This window comes from Delphinus delphis, chromosome 19, assembly GCF_949987515.2.
Source record: "Delphinus delphis chromosome 19, mDelDel1.2, whole genome shotgun sequence".
Classification (NCBI taxonomy): Eukaryota; Metazoa; Chordata; class Mammalia; order Artiodactyla; family Delphinidae; genus Delphinus; species Delphinus delphis.
The window spans coordinates 19316336-19341174 of NC_082701.1; the positions used below are offsets into that span (position 1 = coordinate 19316336).

Consider the following 24839-nt stretch of genomic DNA (forward strand, 5'->3'; position numbering starts at 1 on the left):
TGGGTGTCCCCTGGGCTGCTAGGAGCCGGCGTGTCTGAGTTGGGCGGGGTACCATCACGTGCTCAGCATATAGGGAGCCAGGGGTAAACCCTACCTTCTGGAGGAAACTCAGGGAGCATACTCATGTTGATAAGGAGTCCAGATGGAGCTGATATCCCATTCTGGGCACACTGGGCAGTGGGGGAGTCCCTCTGGTAGGCTGCCCGCCAGGCAGGGGGACTCTCTTCATCAGAGCAATTGCATACATCATGAGACTACTTGCCAGTCTCTACCTTTCTAACTTCCACCCCCGTCCTGCTGCCTCCAGCAAAATTTTATCGCGCGCGGAAAGAGGTGAGGCCCCAAAGGACTTGAGCCTACTAGAAAGCTGACTGAAGAGAGAAACGGTGGAACTCTTAAGTCCTCAGAGGACTTGTGGATAGTTGTGGCGAATACAGTGGAAGAAGCATTTGAGTTGCTGGAGGTTTTGTTGAGAATTCTCTCATTCAAAGAACTATCTCCAGGACTTCCCTGGTGACGCAGTGGTTAAGAATCCGCCTGCCATTGCAGGGGACATGGGTTTGAGCCCTGGTCCGGCAAGATCCCACATGCCACAGAGCAACTAAGCCTGTGCGCCACAGCTACTGAGCCTGCGCTCTAGAGCCTGCGCACCACAACTACTGAAGCCTGCGCGCCTAGAGCCCGCGCAGCCAAAATAAAGTTAAAAAAAAAAAAAAAAGAAGTTCCCCAATTTAATTCAACAAACATTTATTGAGCAAATCGCCTCGCTTGGCTCTCTGAGGAATTCAACGTTAAATCCCAGTCGTCCTTAGGGATTTCCACACCCTCTCTAGTTGGGCAGGGAAGCCATTTACTTAACTATGTGGACTGGGGGATCCTTCGATGGAAACTGAATCCATTTATACAAATACCAGTGAGCTCCCTATTATTTTGTCCTAATTGCAGATGACTCAAGACTTCTTAATGCCCTCTGGGGAAATGACAGCTGAGTCTAGGAATCAATGAAGATGGAAAATTATATGGGTCCCTCTTCACCAGGCACATTAGCTGGGCACTCCCCAGGCACTCTCTCCACAAACAGAAATTCAGAGGCTTGGGAATCTTGGTTTGGGAAGAACATGAAGGCAAGGTTCCAGAAAGTACAGTCTGGTCTGCCATTAACTAAGTGCAGCTGGTTCCAGTGTATCTGGCAACTTCTTCCCAGAGCAAGGTTGAATCATTCAATCAGACAAGCTTCTTTGCTGACAGGAAAGCAAAAGGGAGGGAGCCGTAATTGACCATGCACCTCATCCAAAAATTACATTTATTACCAAAAAGAAATTGTGACTTTATCTACAGCCAAATCCTCTATTCTGACTGGGGCTCTGGGTTCTATTGAGAGAGGAGCTGCCTTTCTGCTCAGTGATGATCACGAGAGTGGGTCTTGTCTGCACAAGGTAACAGGGAGGCCAAACCCAGCTTCGATCCAAGGCTTTGTCTGAGTAACAGCATAGATGTCTCTCAAGGGTGACGGGCTGAACTGCAAGATGTATAGTTTTATTTTTTGAAAAATTTATTTTCAGGTGCTTTTTTTTTCCTACGAAGTGATCATTGGTGGGGTGGGGGGGGTGGTGTTTAGGGGTAGACAGAAATCGGCTGGATCAGCTGCTGTCACCTTTGACGTGAGTGACCCAGATCATTTTTCACAAAAACATGTTGGTAAAAACAGGTGGAGGGAGAGGTGGATTAATCATTGTTAGCCAGTGAAAATGGCTGATTTATCTCCAGCGTGGTGGGAAAGTTCACCTGCAGGACCTTGAACTGTGCATCTATTGACCAGGTGGAAGGAGCGTGGTGCATGTCTCAAGATGAGCTGGACATTTTTTAAAAATTAATTAATTAATTAATTTTTGGCTGTGTTGGGTCTTCATTGTTGCGCGCGGGCTTTCTCTAGTTGCGGCGAGCGGGGGCTACTCCTCGTTGCGGTGCTCGGGTTTCTCATCGTGGTGGCTTCTCTTGTTGCGGAGCATGGGCTCTAGGCGTGCGGGTTTCAGTAGTTGCGGCACGTGGCCTCAGTAGTTGTGGCTCACGGGCTCTAGAGCACAGGCTCAGTAGTTATGGTGCACAGGCTTAGTTGCCACGGCATGTGGGATCCTCCCGGATCAGGGCTCGAACCTGTGTCCCCTGCATTGGCAGGGAGATTCTTAATCACTGCACCACCAGGGAAGCCTGAGCTGGACATTTTGTCCACAGAAAAATGCTGGAGGGCATTTGCTTCATCGTAAACCGTTAAGAATTCTTGTCTCATTACCTTCCTCTTGTCACCCCAGGGTCTGCCTTCTACTGAAATCAAATGAATCATCCGAGCCATTATGGGAAGCACTGACCAACCATCTTCTTCCTCTCCTCCCTCTTCCTTAACCCCCTTCCCCAAAGAAGCTGTTTTTCCCTCCAGAGATTATCCTCTTTCCACAGACGGTCAACCAGTTCCCTCACGACCAGAGGGTAGACATTTCTACCACTCTCCATCAGCCCTTCGGGGGTGACAAACCACCCTAGCAGCTGGGACACATTCTTGCTGTCAAATTCGATTCTTCCTGCCAGAAGTTAAACTTTGCTGATGGTGCAGGGCAGAGGCAGAGGCAAAGGAAGGATGCCTCCAAAAAAAGTGCTTGGGACTATTTGAAAAAAGCTCATTTTCTTCTTTGTCCTGGTCTGTACTCCAGAGACAAAGACACACTGGCTAAGGAGAGACAGGAAGGGTGACTCAAGCTAAGGATCCAGCCTCGACTGGCTGTTCCTCCTTGCTTCAACTCATGAATTCTTTGGAAGAACTGGAACAAACTAAAGGACGGGAGGAAACTGAGGGGTCATCAGTTGCACAGTGCTAGCTCAGCCTGATGCAGGGGGGTGAAGTGAGGTGGGGATTGTTGAGTGGGAGGTGGGTGTGGGGCAGAAGGAGCATCTTGGTTTTCCTTAGAAGATTCAGAAACATCCTCAAGCTTCCAGCAGGCAACCCGGGAGACTGTCCCTCCTGCATTGCCATCACTAGGATTAAAAGGAAAAAAAAAAAGAAGTTAAAGATCTGTGTGACCTTGGCCAAGTCACTAGACTCCTCTGGGTTTTACTCTTGTCAACTGTAAAACTGAGACTTGGTCACCCTCACCCACCATTCAGTTTTTTGGTTTTGGGTTTTTGTTTTTTTTTTTTGAATTTTATTTTTTTATACAGGAGACTCTTATTAGTTATCTATTTTATGCATATTAGTGTATATATTTCAATCCCAATCTCCCAATTCATCCCACCACCACCCCACACCACCCCGCCGCCACTTTTCCCCCTTGGTGTCCATACGTTTGTGCTCTACATCTGTGTCTCTATTTCTTCCCTGCAAACCGGTTCATCTGTACCATTTTTCTAGGTTCCACATATATGCATTGATATACAATATTTGTTTTTCTTTTTCTGACTTACTTCACTCTGTATGACAGTCTCTAGATCCATCCATTTGTCTCTACAAATGACCCAATTTTGTTCCTTTTTATGGCTGAGTAATATTCCATTGTATATGTGTACCACAACTTCTTTATCCATTCATCTCTCAATGAACATTTAGGTTGCTTCCATGACCTATTGTAAATAGTGCTGCAATGAACATTGGGGTGCATGTGTCTTTTTAAAAAAAATTTATTTATTTTATTTATTTATTTTTGGCTGCATTGGGTCTTCGTTGTTGCGCATGGGCTTTCTCTAGTTGCATCAAACAGGGGCTACTCTTCAGTGTGTTGTGCAGGCTTCTCTTTCTGGTGGCTTCTCTTGTTGTGGAGCACAGGCTCTAGGAGCATGGGCGTCAGTAGTTGTGGCACATGAGCTCAGTAGCTGTAGCTTGCGGGCTCTAGAGTGCAGGCTCAGTAATTGTGGCGCACGGGCTTAGTTGTTCCACAGCACGTGGGATCTTCCCGGACCAGGGCTCGAACATGTGTCCCCTGCATTGGCAGGCGGATTCTTAACTACTGCGCCACCAGGGAAGCCCTGCATGTGTCTTTTTGAATTATGGTTTTGAATGGGTATATGCCCAGTAGTGGGATTGCTGGGTCATATGGTAATTCTGTTTTTAGTTTTTTAAGGAACCTCCATACTGTTCTCCATAGTGGCTGTATCAATTTACATTCCCACCAATAATGCAAGAGGGCTCCATTTTCTCCACACTTTCTTTAGCATTTGTTGTTTGTAGATTTTCTGATGATGCCCATTCTAAGTGGTGTGAAGTGATACCTCATTGTAGTTTTGATTTGCATTTCTCTAAAAATTAGTGATGTTGAGCAGCTTTTCATGTGCTTCTTGACCATCTCTTCTTGGAGAAATGTCTATTTAGGTTTTCTGTCCATTTTTTGATTGGGTTGTTTGTTTTTTTAATATTGAGCTGTGTGAGCTGTTTATATATTTTGGAGATTAATCCTTTGTCCGCTGATTTGTTTGTAAATATTTTCTCCCATTCTGAGGGTTGTCTTTTCGTCTTGTTTGTAGTTTCCTTTGCTTTGCAAAAGCTTTTAAGTTTCATTAGGTCCCATTTGTTTATTTTTATTTTTATTTCCATTACTCTAGGAGGTGGATTGAAAAAGATCTTGCTGTGATTTATGTCAAAGAGTGTTCTTCCTATGTTTTCCTGTAAGAGTTTTATAGTGTCCAGTCTTACATTTAGGTCTCTAATCCATTTTTAGTTTATTTTTGTGTATGGTGTTAGGGACTGTTCTAATTTCATTCTTTTACATGTAGCTGTCCAGTTTTCCCAGTACCACTTATTGAAGAGACTGTCTTTTCTCCATTGTATATCTTTGCCTCCTTTGTCATAGATTAGCTGACCACAGGTGTGTGGGCTTATCTCTGGGCTTTCTATCCTGTTTCATTGATCTATATTTCTGTTTTTGTGCCAGTACCATATTGTCTTGATTACTGTAGCTTTGTAGTATAGTCTGAAGTCAGGGAGTCTGATTCCTCCAGCTCCAGTTTTTTCCCTCAAGACTGCTTTGGCTATTCAGGGTCTTTTTTGTCTACATACAAATTTTAAGATTTTTTGTTCTAGTTCTGTAAAAAATGCCACTGGTAATTTGATAAGGATTGCATTGAATCAGTAGATTGCTTTGGGTAGTATAGTCATTTTCACAATATTGATTCTTCCAAACCAAGAACATGGTATATCTCTCCATCTGTTTGTGTCATCTTTGATTTCTTTCATCAGTGTCTTATAGTTTTCTGAGTACAGGTGTTTTACCTCCTTAGGTAGGATTATTCCTAGGTATTTTATTGTTTTTGTTGCAATGATGAATGGGATTGTTTCCTTAATTTCTCTTTCTGATATTTCGTTGTGAGTGTATAGGAATGCAAGAGATTTCTGTGCATAAATTTTGTATCCTGCTACTTTACCAAATTCACTGATCACCTCTAGTAGTTTTCTGGTGGCATCTTTAGGATTCTCTATGTATAATATCATGTCATCTGCAAAGAGTGACAGTTTTACATCTTATTTTCCAATTTCTATTCCTTTTATTTCTCTTTCTTCTCTGGTTGCTGTGACTAGGACTTCCAAAACTATGTTGAATAATAGTGGCGAGAGTGGACATCCTTGTCTTGTCCTGATCTTAGAGGAAATGCTTTCAGTTTTTCACCATTGAGAATGATGTTTGCTACGGGTTTGTCCTGTATGGCCTTTATTATGTCGAGGTAGGTTCCCTCTATGCCCACTCTCTGGAGAGTTTTTATCATAAATGGGTGTTGAATTTTGTCAAAAGCTTTTTCTGCATCTATTGAGATGATCATATGGTTTTTATTCTTCAATTTGTTAATATGGTGTATCACATTGATTGATTTGTGTATATTGAAGAATCCTTGCATCCCTGGGATAAATCCCACATGATCATTTTATATGACCCTTTTAATGTGTTGTTGGATTCTGTTTGCTAGTATTTTGTTGAGGATTTTTGCATCTATATTCATCAGTGATATTGGTCTGTAATTTTCTTTTTTTGTAGTACATTTGTCTGGTTTTAGTATCAGGGTGATGGTGGCCTCATAGAATGAGTTTGGGAGAGTTCCTTCCTCTGCAATTTTTTGGAAGAGTTTGAGAAGGATGGGTGTTAGCTCTTCTCTAAATGTTTGATAGAATTCACCTGTGAAGCCATCTGGTCCTGGACTTTTGTTTGTTGGGAGATTTTTAATCACAGTTTCAATTTCATTACTTGTGATTGGTCTGTTCATATTTTCTATTTCTTCCTGGTTCAGTCTTGGAAGGTTATACCTTTCTAAGAATTTGTCCATTTCTTCCAGGTTGTCCATTTTATTGGCATAGAGTTGCTTGTAGTAGTCTCTTAGGATGCTTTGTATTTCTGCAGTGTCTGTTGTAACTTCTCCTTTTTCATTTCTAATTTTATTGATTTGAGTCCTCTCCCTCTTTTTCTTGATGAGTCTGGCTAATGGTTTATCAATTTTGTTTACCTTCTCAAAGAACCAGCTTTTAGTTTTATTGATCTTTGCTATTGTTTCCTTTGTTTCTATTTCATTTATTTCTGCTCTGATCTTTATGATTTCTTTCCTTCTGCTAACTCTGGGTTTTGTTTATTCTTCTTTCTCTAGTTCCTTTAGGTGTAAGGTTAGATTGTTTATTTGAGATTTTTCTTGTTTCTTGAGGTAGGCTTGTATTGCTATAAACTTCCCTCTTAAAACTGCTTTTGCTGTATGCCATAGGTTTTGGATCATCGTGTTTTTGTTGTAATTTGTCTCTAGGTATTTTTTAATTTTATCTTTGATTTCTTCAGTGATTTCTTGGTTATTTAGTAATGTATTGTTTAGTCTCCATATGTTTGTGTTTTTTACGTTTCTTCTCCTGTAATTGATTTCTAACCTCATAGCATTGTGGTCAGAAAAAAATGCTTGATATGATTTCAATTTTCTTAAATTTACTGAGGCTTGATTTGTGACCCAAGATGTGATCTATCCTGGAGAATGTCCCTTGTGCACTTGAGAAGAAAGTGTAATCTGCTGTTTTTGGATGGAATGTCCTATAAGTATCAATTAAATCTATCTGGCCTATTGTGTCATTTAAAGCTTGTGTTTCCTTATTAATTTTCTCTTTGGATGATCTGTCCCTTGGTGTACGTGAGATGTTAAAGTCCCCCACTATTATTGTGTTACTGTCGATTTCCTCTTTTATAGATGTTAGCAGTTGCTAACAGGTGCTCCTATTTTGGGTGCATATATATTTATAATTGTTGTATCTTCTTCTTGGATTGATCCCTTGATCATTATGTAGTGTCCTTCCTTGTCTCTTGTAACATTCTTTATTTTAAAGTCTGTTTTATCTGATATGAGTATTGCTACTCCAGCTTTCTTTTTCTTTCCATTTGCATGGAATACCTTTTTTCATCCCCTCACTTTCAGTCTGTATGTGTCCCTAGGTCTGAAGTGGGTCTCTTGTAGACAGCATATATATGGGTCTTGTTTTTGCATCCATTCAGCAAGCCTGTGTCTTTTGGTTGGAGTATTTAATCCATTCACATTTAAGGTAATTATCAATTTGTATGTTCCTATTACCATTTTCTTAATTGTTAGGGTTTGTTTTTGTAGGTCCTTTTCTTCTCTTGCGTTTCCCACTTAGAGAAGTTCCTTTAGCATTTGTTGTAGAGCTGGTTGGGTGATGCTGAATTCTCTTAGCTTTTGCTTCTCTGTAAAGCTTTTGATTTCTCTGTAAAGCTTTTGATTTCTCTGTTGAATCTGAATGAGATCCTGCTGGGTAGAGTAATCTTGGTTGTAGGTTCTTCCCTTTCTTCACTTTAAGTACATCATGCCACTCCCTTCTGGATTGTAGAGTTCTGCTGAGAAATCAGCTGTTAACCTCATGGGAGTTCCCTTATATGTTATTTGTCGTTTTTCCCTTGTTGCTTTCAATAATTTTTCTTTGTCTTTAATTTTTGTCAATTTAATTACTATGTGTCTCGGCATGTTTCTCCTTGGGTTTATCCTGCCTGGGACTCTCTGTGCTTCCTGGACTTGGGTGGCTATTTCCTTTCCCACGTTAGGGAAGTTTTTGACTATTATCTCTTCAAATATTTTCTCGGGTCCTTTCTCTCTCTCATCTCCTTCTGGGACCCCTATAATGTGAATGTTGTGTTTAATGTTGTCCCAGAGGTCTCTTATGCTGTCTTCATTTCTTTTCATTCTTTTTTCTTTATTCTGTTCCATGGCAGTGAATTCCACCATTCTGTCCTCCAGGTCACTTATCCGTTCTTCTGCCTCAGTTATTTTGCTATTGATTCTTCTAGTGGATTTTTCATTTCAGTTATTGTGTTGTTCATCTCTGTTTGTTCTTTAATTCTTCTAGGTCTTTGTTAAACATTTCTTGCATCTTCTCGATCTTTACCTCCATTCTTTTTCTGAGGTCCTGGATCATCTTCACTATCATTATTCTGAATTCTTTTTCTGGAAGGTTGCCTATCTCCACTTCATTTAGTTGTTTTTCTGGGGTTTTATCTTGTTCCTTCATCTGTACAAAGCCCTCTGCCTTTTCATTTTGTCTATCTTTCTGTGAATGTGGTTTTCCTTCCACAGGCTGCAGAATTGTAGTTCTTCTTGCTTCTCCTGTCTGCCTTTTCCTGCCTTTCAGTTTTAACATTGTTTAAGTTTTTGGGTGCTCCTTTTAAAGTAGCTCCAATGATGTGGTGCCTGACTTTTAATGATTTAATAGAAGTAAATGATTCATTATTGCCAGAAGGAAAAAGATAAATGTGTTCATATCTTTTTTTAATTAAAAAAATTTTTTAGGGCTTCCCTGTGGCGCAGTGGTTGAGAGTCCGCCTGCCGATGCAGGGGACATGGGTTCGTGCTCCAGTCCGGGAAGATCCCACATGCCGCGGAGCGGCTGGGCCCATGAGCCATGGCTGCTGAGCCCGCGCGTCCAGAGCCTGTGCTCCACAATGGGAGAGGCCACAACAGTGAGAGGCCCGCGTACTGCAAAAAAAAAAAAAAAAAAAAAAATTTAAATTGAAGTACAGTTGATTTATAATGTTTCAGGTGTACAGCAAAGTGATTCAGTTAAGAATATATATATATATTCTTTTTCAGATTCTCTTCCATTATAGGTTACTACAAGATATTGAATATAGTTCCCTGTGCTATACAGTGGGTCCTTGTTGTTTATCTATTTTGTATACAGTAGTGTGTATCAGCATATCTTTTTTAAAAATAAATTTATTTTATTTATTTATTTATTTTTGGCTGCATTGGGTCTTTGTTGCTGCGTGCAGGCTTTCTCTAGTTGCAGCGAGCAGGGGCTACTCTTCGTTGCGGCGCACGGGCTTCTCATTGTGGTGGCTTCTCTTGTTGCAGAGCATGGGCTCTAGGTGCTCAGGCTTCAGTAGTTGTGGCACATGGGCTTCCATAGTTGTGGCTCACGGGCTTAGTTGCTCCGCGACATGTGGGATCTTCCTGGGCCAGGGCTCAAACCCGTGTCCCCTGCATTGGCAGGTGGGTTCTCAACCACTGCACTACCAGGGAAGCCCACTGCATATCTTTTTAATTAAAATATTTTCATAAGTAATGTATCCACATGGTTAAAATAAAAGTTCAGAGTTTGAAAGATCATTCAGTGAAGTCAGTTCTTCCTTCCACCTCTGGGCATCTTCCAAACATGGGTTCTGCCAAGACCCAGCTGAGACCTGAGGTACACCAGGAGTCACAGAAGCACCTCACAATTCTCAAGTGGAAGGCAGCTCCCTGCCCAGAGCCTGGCATCCAGCTGTGATCCAGATTGGGAGAGGGGGTCATCCCTTCCACCCTCTTCTGTTCCACCTACTGTTTTTCTCCCCCAGCTCTGCCCTGTAGTCCTTTAATCAACTCTTTAATTTTCAGAATTTTCATCCTAACCAAAACACCCATGTTGTATAGTCAGTTATTAGTCCTTTCCTCTTCCGGAGCCCAGTTGGGGGACATAATTAGGAAATTAGTAGTCTCGGACCCTGTTAACCTATACCTTACCCCCTCTGAGTGCTCCCAAGTATGGACTGTGATGCAGAGAAAGAGGAAGAGGTGAGGCCCAGAATTGTCATGAAAACAAACAATGAGGTTTCCTCACCCTGCAAGAGCGCCTTGGAGAGCGCCAAGGAACTATTCTGAGCTATGAAAACACAGCAGGGCTCTGCTAGGAAATAAACAGCTGTCTGTCCTGCCAACGCCTGTCTCTCTGGACTCGAGTCCTGACGGTGTCTGATCTCTAGCCAGCAAGTAGGAGAGACAGGGAAGAGGGCGAGGAGAGCGTAGTGGGCCTCCCTCCTTTAGGATGGAAAGGAAAGCTTGTTTTATTTTTAAGATTTTCTTCACTTTAGTAGGTTGGAAGTGGAAGGAGGGAAGTGCCAGGGTCATGTAAGTCCAGGGGATCCCTCCAACCTTGAATTCCAGAGAGCAGGGTGTGAGCTGCTCCCTCCTCAGCCTTGTGCAACTTCAGCCTCCTCTGCTCTACTGGGAGGGAAACATGATCTTCTCGCTGGAAGGTCTGCTGGTTGACCTTTTCTCACCCTTCTTCTTTGTTAATTTTTGGCCACATCTGACACTTTCGACAGACGAAACACTCACCCTCACCCTCACTGTTTCCAGTGTCTCTCCACCAAGCTCTACTCTCTTTTCTCCCCTTCCTCCTCCCACCATCAGCATGATGTTAGGTGCCCCCTTGGCCACCACCTGGCTGCTGTATACATTCCCCAGATCTATGAGTTCCGTCCAGACCAGTTGTTCCTCCAGACTTCCTTGCTTTGTAAATGCATCTCTTCCTCCTCTGCCATCCTACAGGCACCGAGCCTGGCAATCTTTGAGTCATCCTTGTTGCCTCCTCATCAGGTCTTGTTTGATTTTCTACTCTGGTGGCCACTCGTCAATCCCTCTGCCTAGACCTGCAAGTCCCTTTGTTACCTAATGATGGCCTATGCCCCTTCTCACTCCCCTACCTGAGCCATCCTACAGACCACTGGCAAAGGCAAAGGAGCCTTCTTTATTAAAAAAAATTTATTTATTTTTTAATTTTTGGCTGTGTGGGGTCTTCATTGCTGTGCGCGGGCTTTCTCTAGTTGTGGTGAGTGGGGGCTACTCTTCGTGGAGGTGCGCGGGCTTCTCACTGCGGTGGCTTCTCTTGTTGCGGAGCACGGGCTCTAGGCACACGGGCTTCAGTAGTTGTGGCATGCGGGCTTTGGTAGTTGTGGCTCGTGGGCTCTAGGGCACAGGCTCAGTAGTTGTGGCGCACGGGCTTAGTTGCTCTGCGACATGTGGGATATTTCCAGACCAGGGGTCGAACCCATGTCCCCTGCATTGGCAGGTAGATTCTTAATCACTACGCTACCAGGGAAGCCCCCAAAGGAGCCTTCTTACAATACAGTTCTTTCCATTTATCACCCAGAAAACATCCCGTGACTCCCCACTGCCTTCAGAATGAAGTTCAAACTCAAGCTCACCCACAATCCGACCCCAGGTTATCTTTTCAGCCTTATGTCTTGCAGCTCCCCTTCATGGACCCCTCATTCCAGATACACTAATGGTCTTGGATTTCCCAAACATGCCTTGGTTTGCCTAACTTGGCTCTTTCCTCCAACTGGAATATAATTCCTCCCATCTCCACATGTCCAGGTTCTAAACATACTTCAAAGCCAAGCTAATAAAGCCTTCCCAACCCACTGATGCCCACCCCTCATCAGCTATAAAGGATCAGCCTGACCTGAGCTCCCCTAGCCCTTAACCATTCCTACCTTAGGTCACTCAGCACGTTCAAACCTTGCATTACAGTTGTTTGCATATTTCTTAACCCTTTTCCTATTATCCTGAGCCCTGAGGGCCAAGAAATCATCCCTTCCAGCACCCAGAACAGAGTTCTGCTTGCATATCTGGGGCCAGTATGGTAGCTTGGTTAGATGCCTGCAGTGGTTCCTCCCATTGCTGATATATATCCCTTTGCACTGTGACTTTGACTCTTTTCCTGTCAAAACGTGACGTTTATGTCTCCATCCTTTGAATCTGGGGTTGATCTTGTGCCTTGGCCAATGAGACATTAGCAGATGTGATGTAAGCAGAGGCTTGAAAAGCATTCCCTCACTAGGATTTGTTCTCTTTGAGCTACAGGTGGAACCCTGGACCACAAAGGGGAGAAGTCCAGGCTGGCGTGCTGAAGACACACTGCTGTCATGTGTGGCATGTCTGACAACTGGCCCCAGCTCCAGACCTGTGAGTGAGGCCATCTTAGACCATCCAGCTCCAGTCCATCTGCCGGGTATCTGCAGCCACAAGAGTGATCCCAGGAGACTCCAGAAGAACTGCCGAATGAGCCCCGCTCAGAGGGCCGACCTACAGAATAATGAGCAAATAAAATGGTCTGTTGTTTTAAGCCACTATTTTCCAGGGTGGCTTGCTGTGCAGTAACTGAAACACCCAATAGATGCTGGTTAATAAAATATCAAATAAGGGAAAATTCCCTGGCGGTCCAGTAGCTAAGACTCTGAGCTTCCATGGCAGGGGGCCGTGTGGTATGGCCAAAATAAAATAAAATAAATTATTAAAAATATCAAATAATAACTAGCATTCAGTGAGCATTCACTATACGTCAAGAACTAGTCTTGGAAAATTACATGAACTAATTCATTTAATCCTCATAAAAATCCTGAGGTAGATTTTATTACTGTTCCCATTTTACAGGTGAGAAAAGTGAGGCACAGAGAGGTTATATAACTTGTCCAAGGTCACACCTGCCAAACCCCAGCAATCTAGCTCCAGAAACCGTACTACTAAACACTATACCATGTTGCAGAATGAGGAAAACTTTAACTCATTGCTTTGCTGCCTCAGAAACACCCTTCCTTACATACATGCCGAATTCTATAGCATTTTGGGGTCCAACGTCCAGTCTATGCTTCAAACCCTCCCATACAATGTGCCCTTGGGCCTACCCCAGGCTCTGGATCCCTCCTACCTGTTTCACGGAAAACCCAGTGTGGGGAACTAATTTACAGACCTGCCAATGTCTACCTACTCAGAAACTTTTCTGTCCCATCTCCTCCCTCCTGCAACCTTGGCTGGGCTGCTGGTTCCAGCAGTGCAGGTCTCATCTGGAAAGGAAATATTCAGGCTAGTGTGTCAGCGTTGCCCTTTGGCCCCGTGTCCCAGCTTAACCTGCGCAGCCAGGGTGATCATTCACTCAGGATCTTTGGGCTTCTTTAGATCTTCCTTTTTGAGGTAGTCAAAGGAGAAACTGGATATGAAATGTTTTTTTTACAAGACAAAGAATTACCTGAATATAACAACTGTCATTATTTCAACAAAGATGTATTTAAGCACCCACAATGGGCATGACACCATTCTGGGCATCAGGCCACCAAGGCCAACAGGACATGGTTCTTGCCCCAGGGAAGCGAGGGGAGGACACATGTCGATGATGAACTAGAGTTCAGCGTGTGAACCTCCATTGCAGGGCTCTTTCCAAAGAACCAAGGGTGCAGGGAGAACAAAGCAACGAGCAGGGAAAATGGGACGGGGATGATATTTGAGTTGGGTTTTAGAGGATGAATAAGCCTTCACCAGATGAAAAAGGGAGGAAGGGGAAAGAGGAAGGAACCAGAGGAGGGAAGGAGGGGAGCGCATGGGCAGAGGCATGAGTGGATGGGAACAGCCTGTTTGGGGAAGGTCCCATGGTTGGGGGCGTCTGGTGGGCAGGGCATCAGGATGGCAGGAGCTGCTGAACCTGGTCCGTGAATGGCCTAATATGCTCTGGAGAGAGTGGGAAGCTCTGAAGATTTATAAAGGGCCGTTGGCCAAGGAAAACTATAGGAGGGGGACGGAAGGAAGGTAGGATTCCTGAGTCTGGGCTCAGGAATCTAGTTGCAGAGTCTGTGGCGAGGCTGGTGTGTGCTGTGTCAGGACAGGCTGGCTGATGTCCCCCGGGACACCCCACGATGGTTTCCTGGTGAATTCACCACAGTCCAAGGGAGGGGCCTAAGTCAGAAACCAGATTTGTCAGCTCACCAGGGGGGGATGGTCTTTTAGGGAAGATCTAAATTTATCAGAGTAACACCTGGGAATTCCCGGGCAGTCCAGTGGTTAGGACTCCGTGCTTTCACTGCCGAGGGCCCAGGTTCGATCCCTGGTCAGGGAACTAAGGTCCCTCAAGTCTCACGGTGGGACCAAAAATTTTTTTTAATAAATAAGTAAATAAATACATTTACCAGAGTAACACCTGAAGGCTAATCTCCATTTCCAGTAACTGCTAAAGCAAAAGCAATTATCAGGATACCAATTTACAGAAGATATATATATATATATCTCATATACCTATATCTATATCTATATAATCATTTACACAACAGCTTATAACGGACTTGCCCATTTTCTTTCCATGACTGAGATGTGGTGGGAAGCTGGCCCACTGAGCTGCGAATCAGAGGCAGCAGTTGGTCGTGAGTCATGAGAGAAATTTGAGAGGGCCTGGAGCCCTCATCCACGTGGCTATTGTGCCTCCAGGGCTGGACAGTCCTGGCCTTGGGCCGGGTCCTCTGCTCCAGACACGGGTGCATTGTCACTGCCGGGGCAGGCTCTGTAATGCCTCTTTTCTGTGCCGTCTGACAGCCGCCTTCTTTCTTAGATTCTTGGTCATGCTCCTCTGGCAGGTTTGGAACTGAACTGCTATCCCAGGCTTTTCTCAACCTTGGTTTCACGTTAGAATCAGCTGGGGGAAATTTCAAAGCTGCTAATGTCTGAGCGTCACCCCCAGAGATTCTAATTTTATTGGGCTGAAACGCGGCGTGGGTGTGTGGAGTTTTACAAGCTCCTCAGTGATTTCGGTGTCCTGTCAAGGTTGAGCGCCTTTGCGTTAAGGCAACTGCAGATCTCTGTTCTGGTCCACTGAACGCTGAGTTTTCCCCTAGAGGGTCACTTACCATGGATCAGGTGCCAGGTTCTTCTCAAGCATGACCTCGTTGAATTCTTTAACCCAGCTCTGCCTTCACCCCGTCCCCATCCGAGCACTTTTCACCATATGCTGCTGCCAGTCTCGATGGGAATGTGTCTCCTTCTGCGTTTAGTCTTTAGGTGAAGGTCCGTTTGCCAGAACTCAATGCCTTCCCGGCTCACCTGGTTGAGCCTGGGTCCAGGCAGTTCCTGCAGGAAATGATGGGACTTCCGTGTGGTCTGAGCTTCCAGTTTCCCTCTGGTCACAAGCTGAGTTGGACCCAAGTCTCTGTTCCCTGAACTCCCCTCTGGCCAGGGCCTGCCCACTCAGTGTCCTTCCTTAGGGCTGGGTCTGTGGCCTGGGCTTCCTGTTGGGGAAGGAACCCCCTCTCTTCCTGACCTCACAGGTCCCTCTAGAAAAGACACTGACAGGATAGGTCAAACTATAGAAGTAGACACCACACTCCACGTGGGTTCCCTTAGCCTGGAGGCACCTGAGAAAACTCGGTCTTTGAGGTCTACCTCCTCCCCACCCTACTCATGCTCCCACACTCCTTTCTGGAAAATGTCCCAGTTCTCATTTATAGCCATCCAAAGTCCATGCCCCAGGAGGGGCAACAGGGATGTGAGGCTCTGAAGGCTGTTGCCTGACTAGGCGGAGACTGTCCCCACTGGGACACACCTGGCTCCACAGTCCCCTGTATGCCCAAGGCTTCCCCATCCCAGGGACAGAGGAGGACACCAAAGCTGAGGGGATTTGGGGTGGGGGATTATAGGACCTGAGGGGACTTCCAGCAGGGACTTCCCCCCAGGACCTCAGAGGGAAATACCAGGGAGTGGAAGTTGAAGTAGCAAGAGGAGGGGAAGGACAAGGGGAAGAAAGGAGAGAGAAGGAGGAAGCTGGGTGACAGGGAATTGAGGGAAGCACCTTCCTAAGATCTTGGACACAGGCCTTGTGGGGACCCTGTCCTGGGGCTCCAGAGAACAGCTAGTCTCTAGATGCCTCACCTTCATACTCAAGACCCAGGGCAAAGGAGGAGCTGGGGAGGCCCAAGAAACTTCTGAATGTACTTAAGGTAACTGAATTGTACATTTTAAAATGGCCAAAGAGTACATTTTATGTTGTGTATAAGTATGTTGCATAAAAGTTTAAGTAAAAGTTTTATGTTATGTTATGCAAAAAAAAAAAAAGAAAAGAAAAGAAAGGAAATGGTACAGTTACTTTGGAATGGTGTCTGGCAGCTCCTCAAAACGTTAACCATAGATTACCATAGGACCCAGCAATTCAGCTCCCAGGTATATACCCAAGAGGAATGAAGGCATTTGTCCACATGAAAACTTGTATACAAATGTTCATAGCAGCACTATCCGGAACAACCAAAGAGTGGAAACGAAATACGGTCTATTCGTACAATGGAATATTATTCGTCCATGAAGGAATGAAGTACTGATTCCTGCTACAACATGGGTGCTCCTCAAGAACGCTGCACTGAGTGAAAGAAGCCAACCTCAAAAGACCACTTATTGTATGAATATATTTATATGAAACTTCCAGAATCTAGGCAAATCTGTAGTGACAGAAAGGTTAGAATTGGGAATGGGTTGGAGGGAAATAGGAAGTGACTACTAACAGATTTTGGAGTTTCTTTCTGGGGTGATGAAATTGTTCTGGAATTAGATAGTAGTCATGGTTGCACAACTTTATGAATATATTAAAACCCATTAAAACTGTACATGTTAAAAGGGCGAATTTTATGGTATATGAATTACATCTCATTTTAAAAATAAGATTAAAAAACTGTTAAAAAAAACAGGAGTCTTCTGGGAAAAGTATGGCCATCACTTTAGACTCCCGGCTGGCCATTCCTCTCTACTCTGCGACAGGAACCCAGGAGGTTTGAGGTCAACAGAGCTGAGAGCCCCCTGTGTCAGGCATCACAGACTCAGGATGCTCCCAGCAGGGAGGGGGAGGGAAGGGAGGATGGTGCGAGAGAGAGGACTGCCCCATCCAGTGCCCATCCCCTCCCCTCCCCACACTCCCTGGCCCTGGGGCCCCAGCCACATTCCCCATCCATCTAGTTGTGGGAGAAGCCCGCGTGGGAGAAGGCAGGGAGGTGGGGGGCACAGGCCTCAGCCTGGGGGAGGCAAGGCAGGCGGTTGACCTCACAGGCCCCAGCATCCTGGTCCTCCCGGAAGTAGACGGAGTCGGCAGAATCGATGGAGGGGTCCTGGTCAAAGAAGTTGTAGGGTCGGAGGAAGAAGCCCACGCTGTTCCCCACAGTCACTGTGTTGGGAATGTCCTCTGCATGGGGGATGTGCAGGAAACCGGTTGTCACCCAGGCCACCAAGTCCTAAGGGGGCGAAGAAAGAGGATCGTGAGGTCTGGCTTTGCTACGGGCATGTCTGCCTCCCCCAGTGGCCTTGCATGGGAGGGCTGAGTTCAGCAGCCCAGGAAAAATGTGACATCATAGCGCTTTCTTCCTTAGTGGGTTCTAAAGACCCTTAGAGGAATCTGCCTTGGGAGAGAGTAAGGAGGTTCATCCTTGCTCCCCCAGCCTCCCCCCTCATGCCCACCCCCTCCCCCTCAACTCACCTGCCCAGCAATGGTCTCGTTGTTGAGGAAGTCAGTGAAGTCCAGGGTGGGGGGTCCAGGGGTCCTTCAAATTATAGATGCTGATGCTTCTGGGCTCCTCCTCCTTCCGCTGGGTCACAGCCAGCTGGTACCTGCAGGGGATTTGGATCAGACCCACAAGGTCATCGAGCCATCCTGCTGCCTGAAGCTGCACTGAAGAGAGGACACAAAGGGGAAACGAGCATAAAGGTCTTATGTTGTCCAGCCTCTTTATTGTTCTCTGTCCACTTCCCTCTCTCTCTCTCTCTCTCACAAAGTTCCCGCATTTGCTCAATATCCTGTATCTCAAACATCTACCGGCCCATTGCTCAGACTTCAGGTGGGACTGTCGCTCACGCGTCCATGCAGATGGAAGTCAGGGCCTGGACGCATGTGCACAGACGTGGCCTGATTCCCATCTTAGGTGAATTTCAGTATCCCATGTGCCTGCATTTTAGGGAATATTCCCTCAGATCTGTGCTGCTCTCTTTGTTTTCCCCTCCAACCTTGATTGTGAACACTTTAAACATACAGAAAAGTTAAAAGAAGTCTAGTGACCATCCTAGATTCCACCTGGAGCATTTTGTCATATTTGATTCAGCACATATCTTTCCATTCATTCATCCACGCAGGAGGCTTCATTCTGAGCGGCCTAAGATTGTGGCTGCAGGAATGTGTGTGTGTGAATGTACACACGCCCATGGGAGGTGGGGGAACCTGGGTTCCCAGCAACATGGAGCCTTTTGTACAGTCTGCCTCCCTCAGTGCCTCTCTGACACCCCATCACCCACCTTGCCCAGCTCAAGGCTCTCTCCATGGAGCTGTTCTGGGGCAGAGGCTCCCCAGCAAAGCTGACTGTCTGGATGCGGTAGCCTCTCGGGTGCCCCCACTTGTTGCTGTGATTGCTGGCCAGGTACAGGTTGCGAGGGGAGGGACCTCCCAGGGGGAAGGCGGCCTGCTCCTCCGTCTCCAGCAGCTTCCGGGTCACCTGCAGCCTCTGTATCTGGTGCTTGGGGCTCCAGGGTACCGCCGTAGGGACAAAAGCCATGTCCTCAGCCCAGACCCAGTTCTCCAGTCCTGCAGGGGTGAAGTGGAGATGGTGGGGGGAAGGGGGGAGGGAGGGCTGGTCATGCAGCTGCTCCATCCCCTCTGGACTCTGTCCCCACCTGGCTTCAGAGTAGGGGCCAAAGAGAAAGCCAGACTGAGTGTGCCCCCTCTTCCCTCCCCTCTCCCCAAGATGTCCCTGATCCAGAGATTTGAAGAAGGTCTTTCTTCTTGATATCATCACTGGTAATAATCCCAGATGCCTTGTGACCGGGCTTCCACTGACCTTCCCCCTCTGAGGAGCTGAAGGGAGGGGGATTTATCTGAGGTTGGAGCAGTCTAGCAGGCAACGTGCAGGACCAGGTTCTTTCTGACCTGAGGAAAGGGTCTGCCCCTCATATCTGAAGCCCCCTGGTGTCACTAGAACTGCCTTCTCGTGAAAATAATCACAGCAGTAGCTCATATTTTTTGAACTTGGAGGAGCTCTGCACAGGCAGTGTGTTGAGGGCTTTACGTGGATTGATGCTTTACGTGCACAACAACCTGATGAAGGAGGAAATATAGTTGTCCCCATTGTACAGATGGGACAACTGAGGCTCAGAGAATTTAAATAATGTGCCCCGGTTTGTCACCAAGGGCACGTGGTTAGTTTCATGGCAGTGCTGGGGACCCAGGTCTCAGTCTGGCTCTACACTGCCTACACATCAGTACCCAGAGGAAACCAACACAAAGGGGCTCCACCACACACGGACAGCAGACACGCAGGTCAGAGGGAAGGAGAGTCAGAGCCCAGGCCCAACACTGCTGGAGCTTAGCAGTGTTTTCTATTGCTTGGGGATTGGCAAGGAATAAGGGGCAAGGCCAAAGACATAGTCTGTTGCCTGAATAGTTGGAGTTTTGAATGATTTTATTGGAGTCCAACTAGGTTCTATATTAGGACTCAACTTAAGTGATCTGAGACCAAAGAGCAGTAAACCAAAACATGCCGGAAGCTCCCTCCATACCTTCCAAAGATCAAAGAGAGCAGAGACTGATTAAGCAAACCCTCAGTTTCCCTTTGTGAATTACTGCTCCTAGCCCACACTCCACAGTTTCGACTTGTAGACGACAAAGGCCAAGAGTTCCTTTTCCGGTACATCCGCACAAGCAGGCTCACGTGGATAATACTTACGATAATAACTAATACTTCTCTGTGTGTGTCAGGCACCGTTCCAAGTGCTTTAAGAGTTGTCATAGCTTAGATGTAGAGATAAAGAGAGATGTGTGCGTCAGTTAGAATACATACATGTATTTTCTAGCTAAGTCCGATGAGAGAGCCTAAAAGCAATGACATCCCAGTAATAATGAGCACACCTGGTACCCAGATCTTGGTTTCTAAATACTATTCTCCAATAAAAGGAACCAGAGATTCTTGGAGAAGTGGTTGATTTCCGGGCTGGAGCAGGGAAAATACAAGATGTAACTGGAATATCTTGCGGTGCCAGGAAGTAAAGAAGTGCTCAGAAAAGGATGGAGGCATGTCAGCAAGACACAGGAACCAACCTGAAGGCTCTCCCAATGGCCAAAGTTGAAACAATTTAAGGAACAAAATAAATGATAGTATGGGGTTATAACCCTTAGAATAAAATATCCATGAGTCCATACAGTTATGAATAAATAATTACATACATAAATAAAGTAAAAAGGAGGGATAACACTTTCTTAATGGAGAATTCCAATTAATAAATGTATAAAGAATAAGAGAAAAAATGTAAATGGGACAGTAATAATAATTGTTGCAGGAAAAATCCACCAATAGATGCTAAAATTCGTGAGCAAGAGTTTGAGAAGAAAAGAAATAGTATATTTGCATAGCATCAAAAATTTCCCCCAAATATTTATTAACTGAAAACGGAAAAACAGTAACTTTTGCAATGGAGGAAGCTGCTAAATACCACCTTAACCAAGTACTTGAGGCCAATATCACTGGTAATAAGACATATGGACATCACATACCCCTTGATATGACGCTCTGAGAAGGGTATAAAGTCATTTCTGTGGTTTTCTTACCAAAAAAACCTCCATAAAAACGAAAACACAAGCTCAACCCAATCATGAGAAAATATCAGAGAATCCCAAACTGAAAGACATTCTACAAAATGATTGACTAGTATCTTCTAAAGTGTCAGTTCCTGAAAGACAAGGAAAACCTAAAGACCTGCCAGACTGGAGGAGACCATAAGGAGATAGGACATCTAAGTGTAAGGTGGGTTGCTGGTTTAGATCCCGGAACAGAGAAAGGAAATCAGTAAAGAACTGATGAAATTCTCATAAAGTCTGTAGTTTATAGTATTGTAATAATGTTAATTTCCTGGTTGTGATTGTCCTGTGGTTATGCAAGATGTTAACATTAGGGGGAGCTGGTGATGGGTATGTGAGAACTCTATATAATGTCTGCAACTTTTCTGTAAGTCTAAAGTTATTTCAAAAGAAAAAAATATTTTTAAATAGTCATCATTAATTCTCACAACAGTCTTATGAGGAATGCACTGTTACACCATTTTTACACTTGAGTAAACTGAGATACAGAGAAGTTAAGCATAAAAATGTTTCAGGTGTGGAGAAAAGGGAACCGTTTTACATTGTTGGTGCGAATGTAAATTGGTGCAGCCACTGTGGAAAACAGTATGGAGGTTCCTTAAAAAACTAAAAATAGAGTTTCCATATGATCCAGCAATCCCACTCCTGGGCGTATAGCCAGACAAAACCGTGATTCAAAAAGATACATGCGCCCCTGTGTTCAGAGCAGTACTATTTACAATAGCCAAAACCTGGAAGCAACCTAAGTGTCCATCAACAGATGATTAGATTAAGAAGATGTGATACACACATACATACATACATATATGTACAGATACACACACAATGGAATACTACTCAGCCATAAAAATGAATGAAATAATGTCATTTACAGCAACATGGATGGACCTAGTGATTATCATACTAAGCGAAGTGAGTCAGAAAGAGAAAGGTAAATACTATATGATATCACTTATATGTGGAATCTAAAGAACGACACAAATGAACACATCTATGAAACAGAAACAGACTTACAGATATAGAGAACCGACTTGTGATTGCCGGGGGGGAGGGATGGATTGGGAGTTTGAGGTTAGCAGATGCAAACTATTATATATAGAATGGATAAACAACAAGGTCCTACTGGATAGCACAGGGAAATATATTCAGTATCCTGTGATAAATCATAATGGGGGACTTCCCTGGTGGCGTGGTGGTTAAGAATCCACCTGCCAATGCAGGGGACATGGGTTCGAGCCCTGGTCCCACATGCCGCAGAGCAACAAAGCCCGTGCGCCACAACTACTGAGCCTGTGCTCTAGAGCCCACGTGCTACAACTACTGAAGCCCGTGTACTTAGAACCCGTGCTCAGCAACAAGAGAAGCCACTGCAATGAGAAGCCCGGGCACTGCAACGAAGAGTAGCCGCTGCTCACAGCAACTAGAGAAAACCTGCGTGCAGCAACAAAGACCCAAAGCAGCCAAAAATAAATTAATTAATTAATGAATAAAAAAATCATAATGGAAAAGAATATGAAAAAGAATATATATATGTATAACTGAATCACTTTGCTGTACAGCAGAAATTAACACAACATTGTTAAGTCAAGTAAACTTCAATTAAAAAAAACTGTTTCTCTCACATTTTCCAGGAGCCCTCCACTGTGCTCTCCACTCCTCCATTACAACCTCAGCCTACTGAGAGCAGGGATATTGTTTCTTCTGTTACATTGTTTTAGTGCAGTGCTTGGCACAAATACGCATTCGTTCGGTAAATATTTGTTGTTTGCCTGAGTGTAATACGTTGTTATGTGAGAAATTAGAAGTGACAAAATATATGTACATTATGATAGAAATTTGGTGGTAAAATTCTAAAAATGTGTATCAGTATATCATATACATAGTATACGCTGTAATATATTCTAGAGTGCAGATGCACAATTTTAAAAAAGGAAAGACTTTTTTTAAGCATGAGAGAATAACCATCTAAGGGTGAAAATCTCTGAGGAATTTGATGACTTTCACATTTTCTTCTTATACTTTTACATTTTTGATGTTTCAATGACAATTTTTAAATCTAGGCATGGAGACATCAGCCCCCTTTACTGGAATCCTGGCCTCCGCCAGGATGTCTTACCACCTGCGTCCAGATCCACCTTGAAGTGGGCACTGTGGGTGTGGTCAGGGGTGCGGCAGCGGCTCCACCAGCAGCTCAGTCACATTGGGCTGGGGTTGTCCGCCAAAGAAGACGATGGCCAGTGCCTCCCGGGCAGGTGGGGGGCTCCCCCTGTCCAGGTGGGCCAGGGCTGCAGCCTTGGGGGGCAGCTGCAGCTCCACTGAGAAGATGCAGTTGTCTGAGGGTTGGGGCTGAGCTGCATTCACCAGGCCTGGCCCTAGCTTCTGGGTCAGAAAGCTCATCACAGCCGTCAGCTCTTCTCGGCTCAGGTCTGCAAACAGCTGGCTCTGGCCAGGGTGTGTCCAGGGCTGAGCACTTGGTGATACGGAGGGACAGAGGGGAGGCAGGCTGGGATGACACTCCTTCCCAATTCCTTCCTCACTCCCAGCACCACCTTCACCCATGCCCATCACCAGAACACTCCACAGGAACAGAAGAATAAAGACAGCCATAGCTAAAGCTCCTGGCTGCCTCCAGGCTCTTGCATCGGAATGCAAGATAGAAAGACAGACAGACAGACAGGACCTGGGTGCACGATGCCCCTTTCAGTCTCTGGAGGTTCCTGGCTCTGGGTGGGGCTTCTGGGCAATGGCATGATGGGTATTCTCAAGACAAACATCCAAGGGCAGGAGGTTGGCAGGGGGTGGAGGCTGGGGGAATCAGTGGTCAGGCCAGGCTCGGGAGGTGGGGCTGATGTAGGAATGTGGACTTTAAGTGGCTCAAGTAAGCCTCTGTCCTCCTGTTCCAAAACAAACACACAGGTTCAAGGTTGTGGAACGAAGTGGGGGAGGGATCGGTTTGGGAGATACACCTGGAGAGAGGCAAGTGGAAGAAGTGACAGGGGCAGAAAGGGACTGTCCTTGGGCTCCTCCTCCACTCTCCAGATACGGCCTTTCTCCTGGCTACAAGGCCGCAAGCAAAACTCACCTGTGCACACCCCTCCAACCAGATTCCCTCCTTCCGTCCTCTAGCTGACAAAGCCCTCATCACAGTCTACGGCTCCCCCATCAACCAGAATGCTACTGGCACCCATAGGAGACTGGAGAGTCATGCTGAGAACATAAAGCACCTGGGAGGAGCTGGGGAGCTCAAGGGCTGACCCAGGTCAACATCTTGGAGGCCCTGAGCACCCTAAATCACTGGAGGGGAGCATGAGGGGGGCGTTGGAGGGGGTGGGGAGTTTCAGTGTAACAGAGATCCCTCCCCACTTGAGCAGGACTGATGGAGCACGGCAGAGGTCAGGGTGCCTGGAAACTGGCTGTGAACATAACCTAGCTGCCCACAACCCTCATTTCCAGGAAACCCGCCTCCAAAATACTGCAGAGGCAGAGAGCAAAGTGGCCTCCATTCTTGGGCAGGTGATGTGTGGGAGACTGCCATCCTCTGTGCAGCCAGGTCCTGAGGGGAACTAGGAGAGACTGAGGGATCCAGAGAGAGGACATGCATCTCTTGTGAGCCTGGAGGAGAATCCTTTGCAACCTGGACATGTCCAAGAGCTCTTCCCCAGGAAGCCATGTTAGACCGACCTTGTAGACAGAGTGCGTGCGCCTGCAGGAGACTGGATGGGGCATTCCAGCCGAAGGGAACAGAAGCTGCAAAGGTACAGGAACTTGAAACATCCTGGGCCTGGGCAGGGAACGGCCAAGGCCAGCTTAGGGGGTGTGAGGTGGGGATGGGAGGGGGGCGGGCAGAAGAGGTCAGGTCAGGGAGCCTTGTGAGGTGTGTGTCTAAGCAAAGTAGTAATTGCGGAAAGACAGTGAGAAATCTCAGAACATGTAAAACCAGGGAAATCAACACCAGAAAGGTGAGATTCTCCAAATATCATCTGGTTATGCAACCAGCTCTATTTTGATATGGGAATTCCACATAAGGGGTCATTTTATTACTGACCCGTGTCCTTGGACTCTTTAATTGATAGAATTGATAAGAAGCCAGAGGAGGAATTCAGGCAAGGCTTTATTGGGACTCATGCTGCAGCAGGAAGGAGTAAGAACAAAACACAAGTTC

At 45.6% G+C, this 24839-nt stretch overlaps 1 protein-coding gene across 1 annotated transcript; it reads right to left on the reverse strand.

Moving 5' to 3' along the window:
* Positions 1-16485: 16485 nt before the first annotated feature.
* Positions 16486-18950, reverse strand: LOC132414677 (primary amine oxidase, liver isozyme-like). The gene is given in 4 exon segments (XM_059997444.1): positions 16486-17294; positions 17537-17587; positions 17589-17667; positions 18346-18950. Coding segments are annotated over 4 exon segments (900 nt in total). The 5' UTR covers positions 18840-18950; the 3' UTR covers positions 16486-17018.
* Positions 18951-24839: the final 5889 nt, after the last annotated feature.